The sequence below is a fragment of the Chiloscyllium plagiosum genome, chromosome 3, assembly GCF_004010195.1.
Source record: "Chiloscyllium plagiosum isolate BGI_BamShark_2017 chromosome 3, ASM401019v2, whole genome shotgun sequence".
In the NCBI taxonomy this organism is placed as follows: domain Eukaryota; kingdom Metazoa; phylum Chordata; class Chondrichthyes; order Orectolobiformes; family Hemiscylliidae; genus Chiloscyllium; species Chiloscyllium plagiosum.
Genome location: NC_057712.1, coordinates 40,630,650 through 40,650,175, shown reverse-complemented (window position 1 = coordinate 40,650,175; position 19,526 = coordinate 40,630,650). Strand labels below are relative to the sequence as shown.

The 19,526-nt window shown below is 40.2% G+C and overlaps 1 protein-coding gene across 4 annotated transcripts in view; it reads right to left on the bottom strand.

Moving 5' to 3' along the window:
- The window catches only part of gnpat (glyceronephosphate O-acyltransferase), a 76,799-nt gene that overhangs the window by 43,478 nt on the left and 13,795 nt on the right, over nt 1–19,526 (bottom strand). For all 4 annotated transcript variants that reach the window (XM_043680861.1, XM_043680853.1, XM_043680837.1 and 1 more), the window contains 6 exons: nt 16,700–16,829; nt 16,434–16,561; nt 13,963–14,038; nt 10,215–10,366; nt 9,989–10,119; nt 7,935–8,158 (listed from right to left, as the gene is read on the bottom strand). In XM_043680861.1, coding sequence (XP_043536796.1) covers nt 7,935–8,158; nt 9,989–10,119; nt 10,215–10,366; nt 13,963–14,038; nt 16,434–16,561; nt 16,700–16,829 — 841 coding nt within the window. The remainder of the gene's footprint in view (nt 1–7,934; nt 8,159–9,988; nt 10,120–10,214; nt 10,367–13,962; nt 14,039–16,433; nt 16,562–16,699; nt 16,830–19,526) is intronic.

The window sequence follows — 19,526 nt, the reverse complement described above, 5'->3', positions numbered from 1 at the left end:
CTTTAATAATATGGGGCAACACCTTTTCCAATCTCAGCGCCAGGATCTTAGACAGAATCTTGAAATCTGAATTTAATACAGAGATGGGACTGTATGAGGCACAATCCTCAGGAACCTTCCCCTTCTAAAGAATTAAGGAAATATTAGCTCTTCTCAAAGATGGTGGTAGGTATTCATATATATAGGAGTGATTGTACATCTCCAACATCGGCCCTGACAGAATCCCTACAAACTCCTTATAAAACTCACCCGGGAGACCATCAGGGCCAGGTACTTTCCCACTCTGAAGTTGCCTAGCTGCCTCCTATATTTCCTGAACTGTCAAGAGGGCATCAAGGAGAGAGGCCTGTTCAATGGTTACCCCTGGGGGTCCAGATTCTTAAAAAGAGGTCTCCATTTTAGCCCTTCTGTCCTTGCAATCTGCAGACCAATACAATTTAGAGTAAAAGCTCTAAAAAGCCTCATTAATCTTTTTAGCATCGTATGTAAGGACCCCGGCGATGTCTCTGATTGCAGTAATGGATTGAGGAACCGCTTTTAGTCAGGTACACCAAATACTTCCCTGGCCTATCCCTATATTCGAACAGCCTTTGTCGACCAATGGCAAGTTCTTTCTTTGCGTTTTGTGTCAGTATTGAATTCAATGCAGCCCGGAGAGCCGTGATCCGCAGTTGCTTAGTCACCAAAGGCTGCGCAAAATGTGCCGGTTCGGCGGCTTTCAACCACATCTCAAGTAGACGCTACTGTTCCTCCTTCTGTCATTTCCGGCTAGCTGAAAAGGAAATAGCTAATCTTCTAGCAAAGGCCTTAGCAGTTTCCCATAGCATGGACAGACTACTAGCCATGCCCTGAGTTGATAGTCAAGAATTCCTGAAACTCCTTCAAAATGTATTCCACAAATTTGGAATCCTTAAGAAGAAAAGGGTCCAAACGCCAGTGCCGCAAACCTAGCCCTTCACTCTTGGCCTTAACCTCTAAATATACCGCCGCGTGATCGGAGACAGCTACATTCCCAATTCTACAACCCATAATCGGATCTAGGAGGGCTGAGGGAGCCAGAAGGAGGTCAATCCACATGTGACATTTATGTGGGTTTGAAAAAGAGGTGAAGTCCCTGCCGGTAGGGTGAAGACATCTCCAAATATCCACCAACCCCAACCCCTCGCATAAGTCAACCACCTGCTTGGCCTGTGAAGAAATAGCTGGGGGCCCACAAGTCATCCTGTCCACTGTCAGATCCAAAAGACAATTAAAATCCCCCCCTATAATAATGTGCTGTGTTCCAAAAGCACTCAACTTGGAGAAAGCACTAATCAAAAATTTAAGGGGATGTGACAGAGGAGAGTAGACATTTAAAACGTCATATTCCTCCCCATGTATCAGGGCTTTAAGTATCACAAACCATCCCTGCTCATCTTTCACCTGCTCTAATAATGTGAACGGAAGATTTTTCTGAATAAGTACCGCCACTCCCCTACTTTTAGTAGTAAAGGATGAAAAGAATACCTGGTCATAACCCCCCTGTTGTAATTTCTAGTGTTCCCCATTATCAAGATGGGTATCCTGCAACAAAGTGATATTAACCCTTTCCCTCTTAAGGCTAGAAAGCACTTTTTTCCTTTTAACAGGCGAATGACTTCCCTTAATATTCCAGGTGCGCCAGTTAATAAGACATTTAGCTATATCCCATTTCAGAGACATTTGAACCCCTCGGAGGGGGATCCCTGCTTACAAAGCGCCGAGCACAAGTAAATTAAGACTCAGAGTCGAAGAACTATATATACAAAAACTGCTCTATCATAACTATTAACAACTATTACTATCAAAAAACTACAAAGAAAACCAACCATAAAACCTTGAATGGAAGATTCTTTCCCCCTGCCCACAGGGGACACTCACCCTACCCATCCCCTCCTTCACAGCTCCTTCAAACCCGGACTGTGCCCCAGCCTTAGGCCAGAAAAAATCAACAAGGAGATGATCCTTAAATCAAAAGAAAAAAGACAGGATGAGAACTTCACCTATCCCTGGCTTCATGTCACCCCTACTTGTGACTAAAAGAGAAATAGAATAAACAAAAAAAAGGGAGACAACAGAGAACATCCATAAAACTTCCCATCAGAAAATCCAGTTATAAAAAAAAGGAACATCTTATTCCAAGGCGTTTCCCCCCCTTTCCAAAAAAAAAGAAATTACTAGAGAGAATGAAAGGAATAAAAAAAAAGGAAGAGAAAACATAGGGAAAGAAGAAAAAAAGAACAAATACTAACCGTATTCTTCAGGCCAATCAGTCTATTTTAAAGTGTCTACAAAGGTTTTAGCTTTATCTGCCGAGTCAAATGTATAAACTGAGTCCTTGTGGCTGAAACGAAGCACTGCAGGGTATCTCATGGAGTACCGGATGTCCAGGTTCCTCAGCCTCTTTTTAACTTAATCGAAGGAGTTCCTCTTTCGAATTAAACCTGCAGAGAAATCCTGGAAAAACATGATTTTTGATCCCTTGAACAGCAGTGCCTGCAGATCTTTTCCCAGGGATCTGGAAGCTTTTATGACTTTTTCCTTGTCCTTATATGAATGGAAGTGCACTAGAACCGGAGGGGGCGCTGCACCGGCCCTGACCTGTAACCCGATAAGCCCTTTCAATTTGCAGCCTGCTGGACTCGATGTGAAGGCCCAAAATCTTCAAAGAAGCTGACTGGCTGCTCACCTTCCTCATGTTCAGGGAGCCCAACAATTCGGCGATTTATCCTCTGACCTCGATTTCTGAGGTCATTGATATGGTCTCTCGGTCTTGCACCTGGATCTGACTGGATTAGGACTCCTTCGCAGCTTCCAAGGCCTTAGTTTGACCCTCCACCTCCTGCAGCCGCTCCCCGAGGCCCTGGATCTCTTGCTCATGCTTCTGCAGCATGGATGCAATAGGTTGAACCTGAGCACGAATCTCCCCACGGATCTCCTCAATCGCAGCTCCAACTTTCAAGGTCAGTCTCTCCATCGCCGCAGCCAATTCCTGTAAGTCTGTCAGGTCCCCTGGGGAGGTGGGGGGGGGGAAGGGTTAAGGAGAGGCTGCTCCTGCTACTGTCTCTGGTAGGTGCTGCAGGGGAGTGTCCTCCCTGCTGCTGTTTGCTCGCTCCTTTTCTCTTTGGCATCCTTCCCACTCCCAAATATTAACAAATATGTGTTCTGTAAGGTTTTAACCTAATAATTCCACCATGTAAGTTGGAAAAAAACACCAGTATGCCTTGGCTGTTAGGCAGTTCTACAGAATCGCCGCCATCTTGCCGAATCCCCCATAAAAACACTTTTTAAAAAGAAACCTATCAGCTGTTTCAGACTGTGCTGGCTTTCACATGTTTTATAGCTGAGTATATATAATGTCAAGCTATCTACAGCATATTAGTATAATTAAGCAAAAATAAACAAAGATCAAGGAAGATGACTGCTGATAACTTCCTGAAGATACACCTGGAGGAACCAGCACGGAACTGGCATTCAATACAGCAGTTAAGCCTTTTCTGATGCAAGTTTGTATATTTTTATACTAAAGGCAACTACTAAATATGATCAGAAAATATATAATTCTACTGATCACATTGCTGTTTAAACTGAACAAGGCTACTTTTGTCAATCACTGTACTTCAAGAGTTAAATGTCAAAAATGACCATTATGCAAATGTTATTTCTGTAATGTTGTAAGTGAGGTATGATATGCTCATGACACTACACCTCCAGCTTAACTGTAATCAAAACAACAGTCATCAGGGCTTATGTCCCACTTTGATTCTGATGAAGGTGCTAAGAAAAAGTTCTATTCTAATCCTGATGAAATCTTCCCTGCATCCTAAAAAAAATGAAAAGATCATTGTTCTTTAACAGCAGGGTTAACTGTTTCTCTGTCTGGAGGAGCTGGTTGGGTAAAACAGCATGAGGAAAATCAATACAGATAGCATCCTTTCTTTAAGAAAATCCCTACAGTGTGGAAACAGGCCCTTCAGCCCAACAAGGCCACACCGACACTCCAAGTAACCCACTCAGACCCATGGCCCCTACCTTATATTTACCTGATTAATGCACCTAACCTACACATCCCTGAACACTATAGGAAATTTAGCATAGCCAATTCACCTAACCTGCTCATCTTTGGACTGTGGGAGGAAACCGGAGCACCCAGAGGAAACCACGCAGACCACAAGCAGAACATGCAAACTCCACATAGACAGTTGCCCGAGGCCTTCTGCTGACAAAATGTGCTCAGCATGGTTTCATTATAACAAACACTGTCTTCCAGAAGTACAAATACAAAACCAAGTGGAAGCATCTCAGATCAAAGCAATGGCACCCTCTAGATTGTCATTGTTCAAGTCAACATATTTTCTAGACATTATGGAGTTAAATATAGTGGGTGTTCAAAGAGGGCTGGAATTCAGGTGCATAAATGATTAGATTAGATTCTCTACAGTGTGGAAACAGGCCCTTCGGCCCTACCGACCCTCTGAAGAGTAACTCACCCATACCCATTTCCCTCTGACTAATACACCTAACACTATGGGCTATTTAGCATGGCTAATTCACCTGACTTGCACATCTTTGGACTGTGGGAAGAAACCAGAGCACCCAGAGGAAATCCATACAGACACAAGGAGAATGCGCAAACTCCACTGGAGCGATACAAATTCTCTGTTAAATCCCACTTGGAGTACTGTGAGCAGATGCATATACACCTTAGGAAGGATATACTGGCCTTGAAAGGAATACAACATGGGTTTACAATAATGGTACTTAGACTTGAGGGGTTGAGTTATGAGGTGAGATATTAGAAATTAGACCTATTTTGTGTAGAGTTTAGAAATTAAAGGGGTGATCTTTTGACAAAGTCTCTCTTTCGGGATTAACGTGTTAAATTCAAGTATGTGGGATTAAGACTACTGTATTGAAATGGATAGACAACTGGTTAGCAGACAGGAAAGAGCGGGAATAAATAGACCTTTTTTTGAATGACAGGCAGTGACTAATAGGTACTATACGGATCAATACTAGGACCCCAGCTATTCACAACATATGTTAATAATTTAGATGAGGGAATCTCTCAATTTGAAGATGACACTAAGCTGGTGGGAAGGGTGAGCTGTGAGGAGGATGCAGAGATGTTGCAGTGTGATTTGGACAAGCTGAGTGAGTTGAAAAATGCATGGCAGATGCAGTATAATGTGTTTATCCACTTTGGTATCAAAAATAGGAAGGCAGATTATTATTTAAATGTCTGTAAATTGAGAGGGGAATGGTCAATGAGACTAGGGTATCCTTGTGCACCAGTCACTGAAAGTAAACATGCAGGTGCCAGCAGGCAGAAAGGCAGCAAACTAAATGTTGACCTTCTCAGCGAGATGATTTGAGGAACAGGGTGTCTTGCTGTAATTATACAGGGTGCTGGTAAGTCCACACCTGGAATATTGTATGCAGCTTTAGTCTCCTTATCTGAGGGAGGATGTTCTTGCTTTAGAAGGCCTGCAGTGAAGGCTTATCAAATTGATTCCTGGGATGGTAGGGCTGAGGTATGAGGAAAGATTAAGTCATTTAGGATTGTATTCACTGCAGTTTAGAAGAATGAGGTGATCTCATAGATACTTATAACATTCTAATAGGACTAAATAGGTTAGATGCAGGAAGGATGTTTCCGATGGCAAGGGAGTCCAGAACCAAGGTTTTAAAAAAATTCATTCATGGTAAGGAGGTAAACCTTTTAGGACTGAGACAAGGTGGAATTTCTTCATATAAAAAGAGTGGAGAGTCTGCGGAATTAACTATCACAAGAAGTGATTGAAACCAAAATATTGTGTGTTTTCAAGGAGGAGGTAGGTATAGGTCTTGTAGCTGAAGGAATCAAGGGATGGGGGAAGGCAGGATTAGGGTATTGAGCTCGATGGTCTGTGCTGGTCATATTGAATGGCAGAGCAGGCTTAAGAGGTCGAATGGCCTACGCCTGTGGCCATGTTCTATATTTCTATGATAGAAATCTTTGAGATATTAATACAGTAAAATAGGGTAGATAAAGAAACTATTTCCACTGGTTGGGCATTCTAGAACTACAGGGCATAGTCTAAAAATTTAGGGCCATACAGTTTAAGAGATGTTAGGAAGTATTTCTACACACAAAGGGTGGTAGAGATTTAGAACTCTCGTCCATAAACAGTTGATGCTTGATTAGTTGTTAATTTTAATCTGAGGCAATGATACTAGACTGTATATCAGCATCAAATAATAGCACTAGAGAAATTTCAGCAACAGTATCTCCACTACTTTCTCCAGATTCAGTGAGAGAATGATTGAACAAACCAGTGTTCTGTTTGAAGTCAATCATATAATCACTCAGGGAAAATTCCTGCAAAATCAACTGCAGTGGACTGGACACTATGGCAGGATGGCAGAAAAGCATCTCTCCCCTGCCAGGTCCTGTTTTCTCAACTCTCAAGTGGCCAGCATCTCAGGGAAGGGCAAAGATGCTACAAGGATATTCTGACTCTCTCCTTGAAGTGTAGCAGCACTAACATTAATGGATGGGATGAGCCTGTGACCAACATTCAAAATGACAACATTTGAAGCATGTCCAAACATCTTTATGATAAGGAATAGCAATGACAGAGAAATAAATAGAGCCAAATCCTGGGCTCCAGATTGTACTAATGACCTTAGGGAAGTTTCGACCCATCTGCCCAATGATCTGTAGGTCTGGAATCAGCCTGATCAATCACCTGAAGGCCCATTACCACAAGCAGTAGGCCCATTACCATAAGCAGATATAATTCTTGAACTGAGGAGCAACTAAAGGTACTGAGGATTTGTAAAACCAAAGAATTTGTACTGTGTTAAAATTACTTTGATAACTTTATTTGCAATGGATATAGCAATGGATATAGTTGGTAATCCATTGCCTTGTGCAAGTCAATATATTCGAGAGTGTGGTGCTGGAAACACACAGCAGGTCAGGCAGCATTCGAGGGAGCAGGAGAATCGACGTTTCAAGACTCTGATCTCCAGCATCTGCAGTCCTCACTTTCTACAAGCCAATATATTACCAACTAATATATTTAGGTAAAAGTAAAGTTGCCATAGTCACAAAGGATCATACTGCTGCTCTCTCATTAGAGAGACATAACTGGTGGTGAGCTTAACCTTGGGGTCACTGCCTCAGGCAAGGGGTAAGGTTGAGAAGGCAGGACCTTCGTGGTAATCTCAACTGATACAGAAATTGAACCTGTGCTATCGGGGTCACTCTGATCACAAACTAACCATCCAGCCAACAGAGCTAACAATAATAGGCACTTTCACAGTATCCTGAAGAAGGGCTCATACCCGAAACGTCGATTCTCCTGCTCCTTGGATGCTGCCTGACCTGCTGCGTTTTTACAGCAACACATTTTCAACTCTGATCTCCAGCATCTGCAGTCCTCACTTTCTCCCACTTTCACAGTATCTCCAATCTAGGGAAACATCCCAAGGTAATTCAAAGAGAGTAAGTGTGGTGCCTTGCAGGAGGGGTTTGCAGATGTGGTCAGTGATTTCTTCTGCTCCTTTATCACCATTAGCAGCTCATTTGGAAAGTGTAAATGTGGATTTTTGTGAAGACGTGACCAGGGTTTGGTCATAATATAACATGACTGAATAGCTATTTTCCAGACTCTACAGATCGTTGCTTGGGTAAAGTATGAGAAGGCTGCAGTCATTGCATTGAAAGGAATAAAGGGATGAAGTTGCACAACTAAAACCCAAATCAAAAGCTACTCATTTATTTTGGCAACGTATTTGCAAAGTGATTCTTTTACAAGCATTTGAAAGTTGTTGCAAAACACTTGGTGAATCAGGCAGAGGTTAGAAATGGATAGAACTTTAGGGTATCTTAAGAATAGATAGTTCTAAAATACATTTTTATTACTTACCAGGCCAGTCAACAAATGCACCAAATGTTTCTGCAATTGCTTTGAGCCACAGTGTCTGTCTGGTAAGATCTGGCAGAGCAATGCTGGGCAGGTTTTGAATGATCACTGTAGCCATTAGTGCCCAGGAACTGATGACCATGTTTTTCTGCTGCAATATCACCATTCTATGGCCTACAGCATCAAGAAACCTATGTACATCTCCAGATGGTTTTCGAGGTATATGCCTGTATAAATTTCAAAATTACCACACAGTCAAAGGTTTTACTTGCTAGTGTCAAACAGCCTTTTGTCACTGAATTCTCATACAGTCAGAGTCATCCAGGACAGAAACCGACACTTTGGTCCAACTCATTAGCGGTGACCAGACATCCCAATATGACCTCGTCCCATTTGCCAGCATATGGTCCATATCTCTCCAAACCCTTCTTATTCATATATCCATCCAGATGTCTTTTAAATATTGAAGTTGTACTCACCTCCAATACCTCCTCTGACAGCTCATTCCATACATGCATAAATCTCTGCGTAAAAAGGTTACCCCTCAGGTCCTTTGTAAATCTCCCCCCCCCTTAAATCTTTATCCTCTAGTTTTGGACTCCCCCAGCCTAGGCAAAAGACTTTGTCTGTTCACCCTATCTGTGCCCTTCATGATTTTATTAGCCCTTATAAAGTCACCCCTCAGCCTCTGACGCTACAGAGAAAAAAGCCCCAGCCTATTCTGCCTCTTCCTAGAACTCAAACCCTCCAGACTTGGCAACATCCTTGTTTTCTGCACCCTCCCAAATTTAACAATGTCCTTCCTATAGAAGGGCAAACAGAATTGTATGCAGTATTCTAAAAGTGGTCTCACCAATGCCCTGTACAGCCACAACATGACACTAATTCACTTTTCTCATACAAGCTCTCATTTCTTTTCTCTAACACTAATTAACCGGAGTCTACAAAAAATGAATCAAACAGAAACACTTAGTAGACAAACATTCTCTAAAGAAATGAGTGCACACATGTGCTATGTTCACACAAATGCTGAGAGGTTATAAATTTCATTGAATATGTTATTTACCATGTTCTATCAGTAATTATATTAAACAAACAGATCCTATTTACTCTGACTTATATCCAGTGTTAAACCAGCAGGGATCCCATTACCCATGCTACACCTGGGCTTTACTTTTTGGGGTGGAGTAGGAACAAAGAGGGAATTGTTACCTTCGTTTCATTCTTGCTAGTGTTTATAAGAATGAGAGGAAATCTGTTTTAGGTATTCAGATGTTTAAGGGGATTGACAAAGTAGACATAAGGCAGCTGCTTACTCTAACAGACAGAGTCACGGGTCACAGTTTTAGGCTAAGGAGTAGTTCATGTGAGGAACTAACTTCCAGAGAAAGTGGTGGATGCAGATACAGTTACAACTTTTAAAAGAATTTAGATAAATAAATGAACAATAAATGTTTTGGGGTATGGGTCAAGCACAGGCAGGTGGAACTAATTTAGTTTGAGATTATGGTTAGCATGGACTGATTGGATTGAAAGGTCTGTTTCTGTGCTGTATGATTCTACGAGTGACAAATTTAGAACAGATGAGGTGGAACTACTTCTCTCAAAGGTTGTGAATCTGTGGAATTCACTACCCCAGAGTATGATGGATGCCAGTACATGGAGTAAATTTGAAGAGATAGACAGATTCTTTTTAAGTAGTAAAGGGTTAAAGGGTTATGGGGAGTGGACTGGAAAGTGGAGTTGAGACCAAGATGAGATCAGCTATGATTATAGTAAATGGTAGAGCAGGTTCAAGTGGCTGAATTGCCTACTCTTACTCTTAGTCCTTATGTTATCATAGTTAATTCTAATTACTTATAATCTATGCCTTCTAATTATCCTTTTAACATTTTGCAGTCTTTTCTCCACTATACATTAGGCCAACTGTTCCATAATTTTCAGGCTCATCTCCAGTCTGGCTCACATTTATCAACAAATAAGTTATTTATTCTACAAGGACAAATCACAAGGCATCATTTTAACTATTCTTCTCCTACTAAGTATTAGTGACTGACCTAGGGACCAAGTTGTACTGAGATCTCTTAACTGTCCCAGTTGCTAGTGATCTCACCGACACAGGCTGCCCAAAGTAAACATGTATGCTTCCAAAGTTTTCATTCAGAATCTTCCTGGCTTTCAACAAACCCTAAAACAGAAAACCAATTTGATTACTTATTTGTAATCTTGTCATTATTAGAATAATTTTAAAATGCGACAGTACAACAAGAAACCAATACACACAGAAGTCGATTCCTTTGGCTTTGGTACTCCTAGAAGCTCGTGTGCATACAGGGATTCCTCCAGGATTCGGTCATAACTTATACTTATGGGAACTAAGTACATGTCGAAAACTTCCCCCATCAGAAAAGGTTCAATAGCAATGTTCAGAAGTCCTATGAAAAAGAACATTTTACAAATCTATATAAACAAGACAGCAATATTAATCAAAGCATAAAGTATTTGCATATACATGGACAATTTATCTTCTGCAATAGGGTGTGTCATAAAACAATGTCGTTGTTTCATAAAGCTGTGGTATTAAAGAATCAGGATGAAACCAGAAAAATTGGCTGTTTGCAATGTACAGAATTCCATGCTTCAGCATCACGATGGTGAACTTTTACTGTTGAAGAACAGACATTTTAAAAGATAACCCTGCAGTGGTTGTACTAAAACTGCAGTTTGTGATGCCCACAGGATTCTAAATTGATTGCTAAAAAATCAAGATCACTCAGATTGTCAGCATCATTGCAGATTGAAAACTGCTAGATTTAATTGCAGTGTGGCTGGCGTAGATTTGAGGAAATCAAAATTGCATTGCCAATAGTATTGAAAATTTGTTTCAAACAAACTGGTTCTTTACTTTGGCAAGTATTTAGAATATTTTAAAATCCTTTATGCAAGTGTCACCAGTGGAAGCACTCTCAGCACCTGAGTCAGGAGGTGCTAAATTCAAGTAATAATCCAGAGATTTGGACACAGATCACAGGTTGCACATAGTGGAAATACTGCAGTGAGCTGCTGTCCTTTTTTCACAAGATACTAAGACGAGGCTCTGTCTGGCCTCAAAAGCTAGACAATAGTTCCCACAGATCTTTATAGAGGAATAGGGGAGTTGATCTCTGGTGTCCTGACTAACATTTACCTCATAACCAACATCTCTAAACCAGATGATCTAGTCATCATCTCTGTGCTGTTTCCAGAATCTTGCAGTGCAGGAACTGACAATCATGTTTCCTAGCAACTATCACACTCCAACTGTTTTGGGACATTCTGAAACTGCAAGATGCTATATGATCACAATTTCTTATTTGGGAGATTGCAAGATCATGTTCAGAGAACATTATCTTTTTCAGTTTGATTTAATAGGTACATTGATTCATTTTCTTAGGTTCAGGGAGTTAGTTGTGATAAATATTGATCCAAAACCAGATCTCTCAGTATGAGGAGTGATTCTATAGAACACAAAGAAAACATTCCATTACCATCATTGCAACAGTATTTGTATCATACAGAAAATTAGGAGCCATTTCTACCTTAGTCAGTTCCATAAGCCACCCAGCATGAATATCTAAACACTTGTTTTGGTCAGTTCACTTGGCTACATATCACTGAGTACTGGGAGGTTTGTGGGAGGTTTGCAAGAAATTGCAGTAGAAATCGTTGACCTCTTGACCATGTCTGAGGAATTAAAATTTCTCAACTGATGAAAAGGCAGCACCTCGAAAACTAGTGCTTCCAAATAAACCTGTTGGACTATAACCTGATGTCGTGTGATTTTTAACTGAGAAATTAGACATTTCTGGAGCCAAAGAAATGTGGGCAGCTTCAATCAATGGGTCTAGGACACAAACTAAGAAAATAAGCCCTCAGAGCTTGACAGATTAGACTTGGTTTGTGGGTACACAGGTTGTAGTTTGGATACCTCAGTGCAGAGTTTCTAATTCTATTGTTTAAATTACTTCATATAACTGGAGATCATTAATTTTCTGCATTTCGTGCTTCATCCCGGTTATCCTAATACTTAGCTTTATCAACCAGCCTCTTCAAAATAATTGGACAAGACAATTCAATCTGGACAGGCGACAGTAGTTTAAATAAAGCTATACAAGGCTGGAACCCAAGAAGAAACCTGTGCGGTGGTGCAAACATACTTTGGTACTAGATGGGAGTTTACCAACTCTTCCTATATTTGGATGATGTGACTACAAGTTTATCTGTTTGCAGCACAGTTTGACAATTAACGTTTCAGGTGACATTTCTGGTAGTTGGCAATAATATGTTTAAGATAGTAAGAAATTATTTTACATAATAGTTTTTGTTTCAATCCTTTTATCTTGCTCTGGCTACAAAAGGTGAAAAGTCTATACCATATGCTTGCAGTCTATGACTTCTGCACTGGTTTGGTCTCTGGCAAGATTCTGTGCTATAACATGAACACTGAGTTTTAAGTGACAAATATACATTACATTTTGCTTCTCTTTCTACTCCAACACCAATCCCACTTTCCCTTTTTTTCCCTCATTGTATCTGTCTACCTCTCCTGCCTAGTTGAATTGTGGCAGGAATATGTGAGGTGGTGATGCTTTACTGAAAGTTTCATAACTTCCTCTTACTTCTCAGATGAAACTACTCCAAGTGTACTGATTCATAGTCCACAGAGAGTCCAAAAGCTAACTATGACAGTTGTGTAAGGTGCACCCGATTGTGTCTGATACACAGAACAATTTCCTGTTTTAGTGTGTTGGTGGGACTACAGCAACTAATGAACTTGAAAGACCCTATACAGACAACAAGCGAAACTAATGTCATTTACAAAATACCGTGCTAGGACTGTAACAAACACTACACTGGACAAACAGGCAGAAAACTAGCCACCAGGATACAACAACAAAAGACAGCCACAAAAAGACATGGCATGACATGACATGACCCTCTGTCACTAGTATCCTCACATACGGATGAGGAAGGATACCACTTCGACTGAGACAATACAGCCATCCTAGGACAAGCCAAACAAAGACACGCACGAGAATTCCTAGCAGCATGGCATTCCAACCGGAACTCTATCAACAAACACATCGAGTTAGACCCCATCTACCACCCCCTGAGAAAAGGAACGGGAAGTGACTTCACCACAGGGAATAACATCACCAACCCAAAGAAACCCAAACATACAAATAGAAAGCAGGAATTTTCAGCAGTGCATCACCTGAGGCCCACTGAAGATGTTACCTAGTAGGGTGACGAAACATCTGGAAAAGACCTTCCAGCTCAGCGAGCAAACCTACATCTAAAACCTCAACCTGAGCTACTAATCTTCTCAAAACTTGCTAATTTCCAATGTTGTTGTAATGATATAACACAATCTCCAAATCTCAGGGGATAAAAGCCTGTGCAGCCAGGACTGTGACTGGCTGATGTGTTGTGTGAAACGAGAATCTCATCCGATGATCATATAACAGAAAATGTCTGTTAACCATAGTTTGGTGAGTTTTGCTTTATTCCTGGGCAACTTTGTGTTGTGTCTGAGGGTCTGTTAGCAAGCAATGTTTGTGTTACACCCCTTTGCTGCCTCAAACACATTGTTTTTATAAGGGATACATTAACATAATGGTGCTAGATTGGCACTCGTAACTCAGAGGTCATGAATTCAAAGTCCACTATGGTCATCGACAAAGTGGAATTCACATTTATGGTCTTGATTCACATTAATTTGTAGATTTTGTGTTGTGGATGACCAGCCATCTGTGATTTTGGACTGTGAATTACAGCAGGCGCACATGGTACCAGAGTCCTTGAAGGAAGTGGAAGATGGTTACAGGTGATCATAGGCCTTTCCTGTTAGCTACACAAAGACAACAGATGTTAAAAAGAACTAAACTATACACAAAACATTTTGGACTTGAATAGTTTAGGATTTCATGATCAGAGAATTTTAGTGACAAAGGAGCTTCTGAACCCCTCAAAAACATACTCTCAAGCTCACCTAATTTGGGAGTCAGAGATTTTCCAGTACGGCTTCTAGTCCCTTCCACAAAAAATTCAACTGGAGCGTCACCGTTCTGAAAACGAGTTTTTAGTTAATACACAAGCTTTCACTGGTATATAAAAATGATGATCACTTATCAAATAACATTATTGATGGGGAAAAAAGACTTCACAGACTTTTCCTCTCTAACACACTAAGCAGAAGTTAACAAGGCAATTTGGACCAGATGTTTGTAACACCTGGAATTTTCACACTATAAACTAGGCAATGAACACTGTAGGACTATTTCAGCAATTCTGCACTTTCACAAACAGTCTTGTGATGATTCTAAGACCAGTGCTATCATTCAGCAAGGTTTAATAATGGTAATTCGGATTGCTGAGTGAAGGCTTACATGATTAAATTGCTATGTTGCATCAGTTCTATTAATGAGCTTGCTTTAAATGGCAGAGCTAAATAAACAACATGTGTTATATTGGATACATGCAGATTGAAGAATTTTCTAGTGATAGTGAGAAACATGCACGTTATTCATTCAGCTTAATTATCCACCTCACAATAAACTATTTTTTAGAAGCAGTTAAAATGTTCCTTTACCCTGAAGCATGAGATTTTCAAAACAGTAACATGGCACCATACCTACAAGATCATAATAACAGGAAATCTATCTCTGATTTAAAACTAACAACTGATCTAGCATCAACTGCTGTTTGCAGTTCCAGAAGAGAGTTCCAAACCTTTACAACCTTTTTATGTGTAGAAGTGCTTCCTAACAACTGTCCTAAATATTCTGGCCCTACTTTTAGACAATGCCTCCTCTTCTGTTGAATACACATGAGTAGAAAAGTTGGGTTTTAACATTTATTGGAATGATATAACTGATAATAATTTAGTCACCTGTTATTCATAAATCATCCATTTCTGTACCCAGGTCCTTGTATGGCTCAGGGATAACTTTGCAGAAAATGAAAAACTCTAAATTCTCTTCACCATGAGAAACAGTCTCCTCTGAATCCTTTCAAAGGCACCCTCCATCTTCTGCTCAGATGTTAAGTATAAGAAACCTAACATTTAAACTGCCTCTGCTTTCTTCAGGCACCCAATCTCCTCTGTACCATGGTTTTTATCCCATCTCCCCCTGGACCCACCAAACTCCAGTTCCTGATCAGTCAATGTCTCCCTTTGGTATGCTCTGATCACTGATACCAGCTACTTGTTTCTATTCATTAACATTACCACTGTAAATTGGAAAAATTGCTACCAGGTCCTCCTCAAGTAGCATTTCCAACTACTCACCAGCCTCAATATTCCTTATCTTCCTGAATCCTGGAATGCATAATTCCTTGATTTACATCTGCGCTACTTCGTGTATGAAAGATTACAATCAGGTTTTTGCTCTGCATACAGCACCAGGACACTGTAAGCAACACCCCATTGGACAGCAGCAATGATCTTAATATATACCTTTACATCTCCTGACTACACTTCACTAACTCTTTTAATGCTGACCTTCCCAGCGGTTTCCTCACGTACTTTAGCTCCAGCCCCTCTTCACCTTGCCATTTGCCTCACTGCCGTCAAAACACACAAGATTCTTCTTGTCAACATGATTTGGTCCCACTGTCCCTCTTCCTTTTCTTTTTAATCTATAATAGGTAAAGCACCCAAAGATATCTAAATGTAATACAAGCTGTGAGTAAACTAATTTTCTCAATGATTATTTCAGGTTAGTGTTGGACAAATGCAAATGAATTTCCAGTTATTTCAGTCACTGATGCATAGCAAAAGTACATAACACAATACAATGCTCTGTTCGTTCTGCAGAGTAAGAAGACTACTGCACTGTTTATGATTATATTTAGGTTGTTCAACTGAAGTTAAGAAATAATCATTTTTTTTAATTCTAAATGTTTTTGATGTGATTACTAAGATTACTTGGTCAGGAACGACTCATTCAAGAGAAATAACCAATTTAAAATGTTTCTAAACTGTTTGGAAAATCAATTTGCATAGAAGGATATTGGAGCATAAACTGTTTTGCCACAGAGTGTACATTAAGTAGAAGCCATTGTTTCTTTTATGGCAAAAGTGGTTAAAATGTGAAATCAAGTTGCAACAAAATGTGGACAGCGGGCAGTGGAAATCATTTCAGATTGCTCCAGCACACAAATTGGGCCAGGTGGCCTTCTATTGCATTTTAATGAGTGTTTTAAGTTAATACAGGAGGATAAGATCACTGAACAGTCTTCAGCAGTAATGTTGTTAGTTAGGTATAAACTTCAAAACCGTTTCAACAAGACCGGCTCTTCGAATGCTCCTGACCTGCTGTGCTTTTCCAGCACCACTCTGATCTAAACTCTGGTTTCCGGCATCTGCAGTCCTCACTTTTGCCAAGATGTTAACAATGTCAACACATCTAACAGAATACCAATTCATCCATTTAATGCACTGATAAACAGAATACTGACCCGCAAAATAGTTTTCACATATTCAGAAAAAACTGCCCAGTACAATTTGTCTCCTCCAAATGAACGGCGAATGAAAAAAGCACCTGACATTCGCAGCATCTCTCCAACTATTTTCATTCCCATAAAATCTGTGGAAGAAGCAAACTTATTGCTCAAGTACAAGTTAGGATCAGAATAAAAGTAGATTTTAAGTCGAATCATATTCCATTGTGTAAACAGGATTTAAATTAATTATGCCTAGCTTCTGAATTAAAACTGTTAGTTACCCATTCCAGCAGCAATGACTGGCAGGCAGAGGTCATAACTGTACATGATATATGACAACATGAGGAAGTCTATGTAGCTGCGATGGCTTGGCAGTAGAACAACTGGATAATCTTGTATAGCCTGATGTAGCTGAAATAAAAGAACACATTTACAGGTTTATTTAATATAGGTGAATTTAATTTTAAAAATAAATGTTTGTCCATACAAAAGTAAGCAAAGCAAGCTGTACATCACTCAATGGAAGGTAACTAGCATGACAAACTTTGTAAGCAAGTGCGGTTTATACTGCCACTCTATACCATTCACTATTGAAGTGTATATGTGGACCACATGCACCAGCAACATAGCAAAGGAAGGTTGGTCCTCAGGTCAGAAGGTTTATCTATATTGTAATAGTGGGAAGTTGACCCCTACTTCAGGATCGGAAAGACAGGACTCACTTGTGCAGGAAGCCTGAGACAGGAGGCAACATTTAGAGTGCAGGAGAGGGATGATGATTTTCATCAATATAGCCACAATCCTTCTTTATAGAAAAAATATGGAACAAAGACAAACAAAGAAAACTAAACAAGGGATGACCAATTGTTCCGTGAAAGGTGACATTTAGAGAACAAGAGAGACAACGTTAGGGAGTGAATTCGAGATGATCAGCAGGAGGATCACAATTCCCAATGTTGGGTGAAAATCCACATAAGTAACACAGCACTAATAAAAATATACCTAACTCAAACAACCACTTTAAGCAGGAAACTAGACAGGAAAAGAAACATCAGGCATTCAGAGAATTTTAAAAATAAAGCTCCAAAGTGCAACAACAATTTAGTCCATAAAAGAACATAATAGCAGGAGTAAGCCAATACGCCTAGACAGTCTGCTCTACCATTCAATGAGATTCAATGATCAGCAACTCCACTTTCCTGCCTTTGCCCTATAGCCCTGATTACAAATCTATTTCAATCTTAAATAGACTTAACAACCCTGCCTCTACAGCGTTCTGCAGTAAAGAATTCCACAGATTCACTAGCCTCAGAAGAAATTCCTCCTCAACCCTGTTTTAAATGGGATGACCAGTTACTCTGTGATCACATCCCCTGGTCTAGACTCTTCGACAACAGGAAACAACCTTTCTACCTTGTCAAGTCTCTTATGATTCTCATATTTTTCCTCATTCTTCAAAACTCCAAAGATTGCATTCCCATTTACCCAACTTCTTCGCATTAGACAGTCCCTCCATACATACGATTAGTCTAGAGAACTTTCTCTCGACTACCTCCATTGTCAGTATAGCTTTCCTTAGAGGAGGAGCATAAAACGTTCCTGTAATCTAGCTGTAGACTGACTAGTACCTTATATTAGAGTGGTGCTGGAAAAGCACAGCAGGTCAAGCAGCATCCGAGGAGCAGGAAAATTGATGTTTCAGGCAAAAGCCCTTCATCAGGAACTTTTGCCTCGTACCTTGTATCGTTTCAGCAAGATTTCCCTATTTTTATACACTATTTCCTTTGATATTCCACTTGCCTTTCCTATTATCTGTTGAACTTTTATGCTAGCTTTTTGTGATTTGTGTTTGAGGACCCCCAAATCCCTCTGTGCTGTATCCCTCTACAGTCATTCTCCACTTAAATAAAATTCAGCACCTTTATTCTTCCTGCCAAAGTGCATAATCTCACATTTTCCTACATTATATTGCATCTGCCAAGTTTTGTCCACTTGATTAACCTGTCTTTCTCCCTCTGCAGATTCTTTGAATCATCCTCACCACTTCTCTTCCGACCTATTTTTGTGTTGTCCCCAAAGTTGGCCTTAGATAGCTCACTTTCCTCATCCAAGTTATTTATACATGTTGTAAATAACTGTGGCCCCAGCACTAATCACTATGGCACTCCTCTAGTTACAGGTTGTCATCCTGAGAATGCCCCTTTTATCCAAACGCTGGTCTTCTGAGTTAGTCAAGCCAAATCCATGCAAATAGACTACCATGGACTCTTATTTTATTAAGTAGACTAACATATGGTACCTTATCCAGCACCTTCTAAACTTTCAAACATATTACATCAACTGCTTCCCCTTCAACTATCCTGCTTGTTACCTTCTCAAACAACAATATATTTGTCTGACATGATTTCCCCTTTATGAAGCCCTACTAACACTGCTTGACCATACTATGTATTTCAAATGCTGTTATTATATCCTTTATTATAGTCTCTAACATTTTCCCAATAGCAGATATTAAGTTAACTGACCTATAGTTACTTGTTATTTTGTCTCTTTTCCTTTCTAAATAAAAGTTGTTGCATTGGCTGGTTTGTAATCCTCTGGAACTTTCAGTAGCTACAACAGGCATCCCTTATTGTTTGTGGTATTCATAAATGATGTAGATGAGAAGGAGGGGGTGTTAAAGAGAGGGTATTTAAGTTCTGGATGACACAAAGATTGGCCAGGTAATTGACAGTGAGGAAGGAGATCTGATGTTACAGGGAGATACAGGCAGGCTGGTCAGATTGGTAGATCAGTGGCAGATGGAAATTAACCCTCAAATGTGAGGTGGTGTACTTAGGAAGAATTAACAAACCAAGGAGTACTCAAAGAATGGCAAAACACTAAAAGCTCAGAGGAACAAACAGTTCTTGGGTGCCTAACAACAGATTTCTGAAGATGGCTGGACAGGTTAATAGGGTAGGATTCTGGATCAGTGGTGCTGGAAGAGCACAGCAATTCAGGCAGCATCCGAGGACAGGAAAATCGGCGGTTTCGGGCAAAAGCCCTTCATCAGGAATAAAGGCAGAGAACCTGAAGCGTGGAGAGATAAGCTAGAGGAGGGTGGGG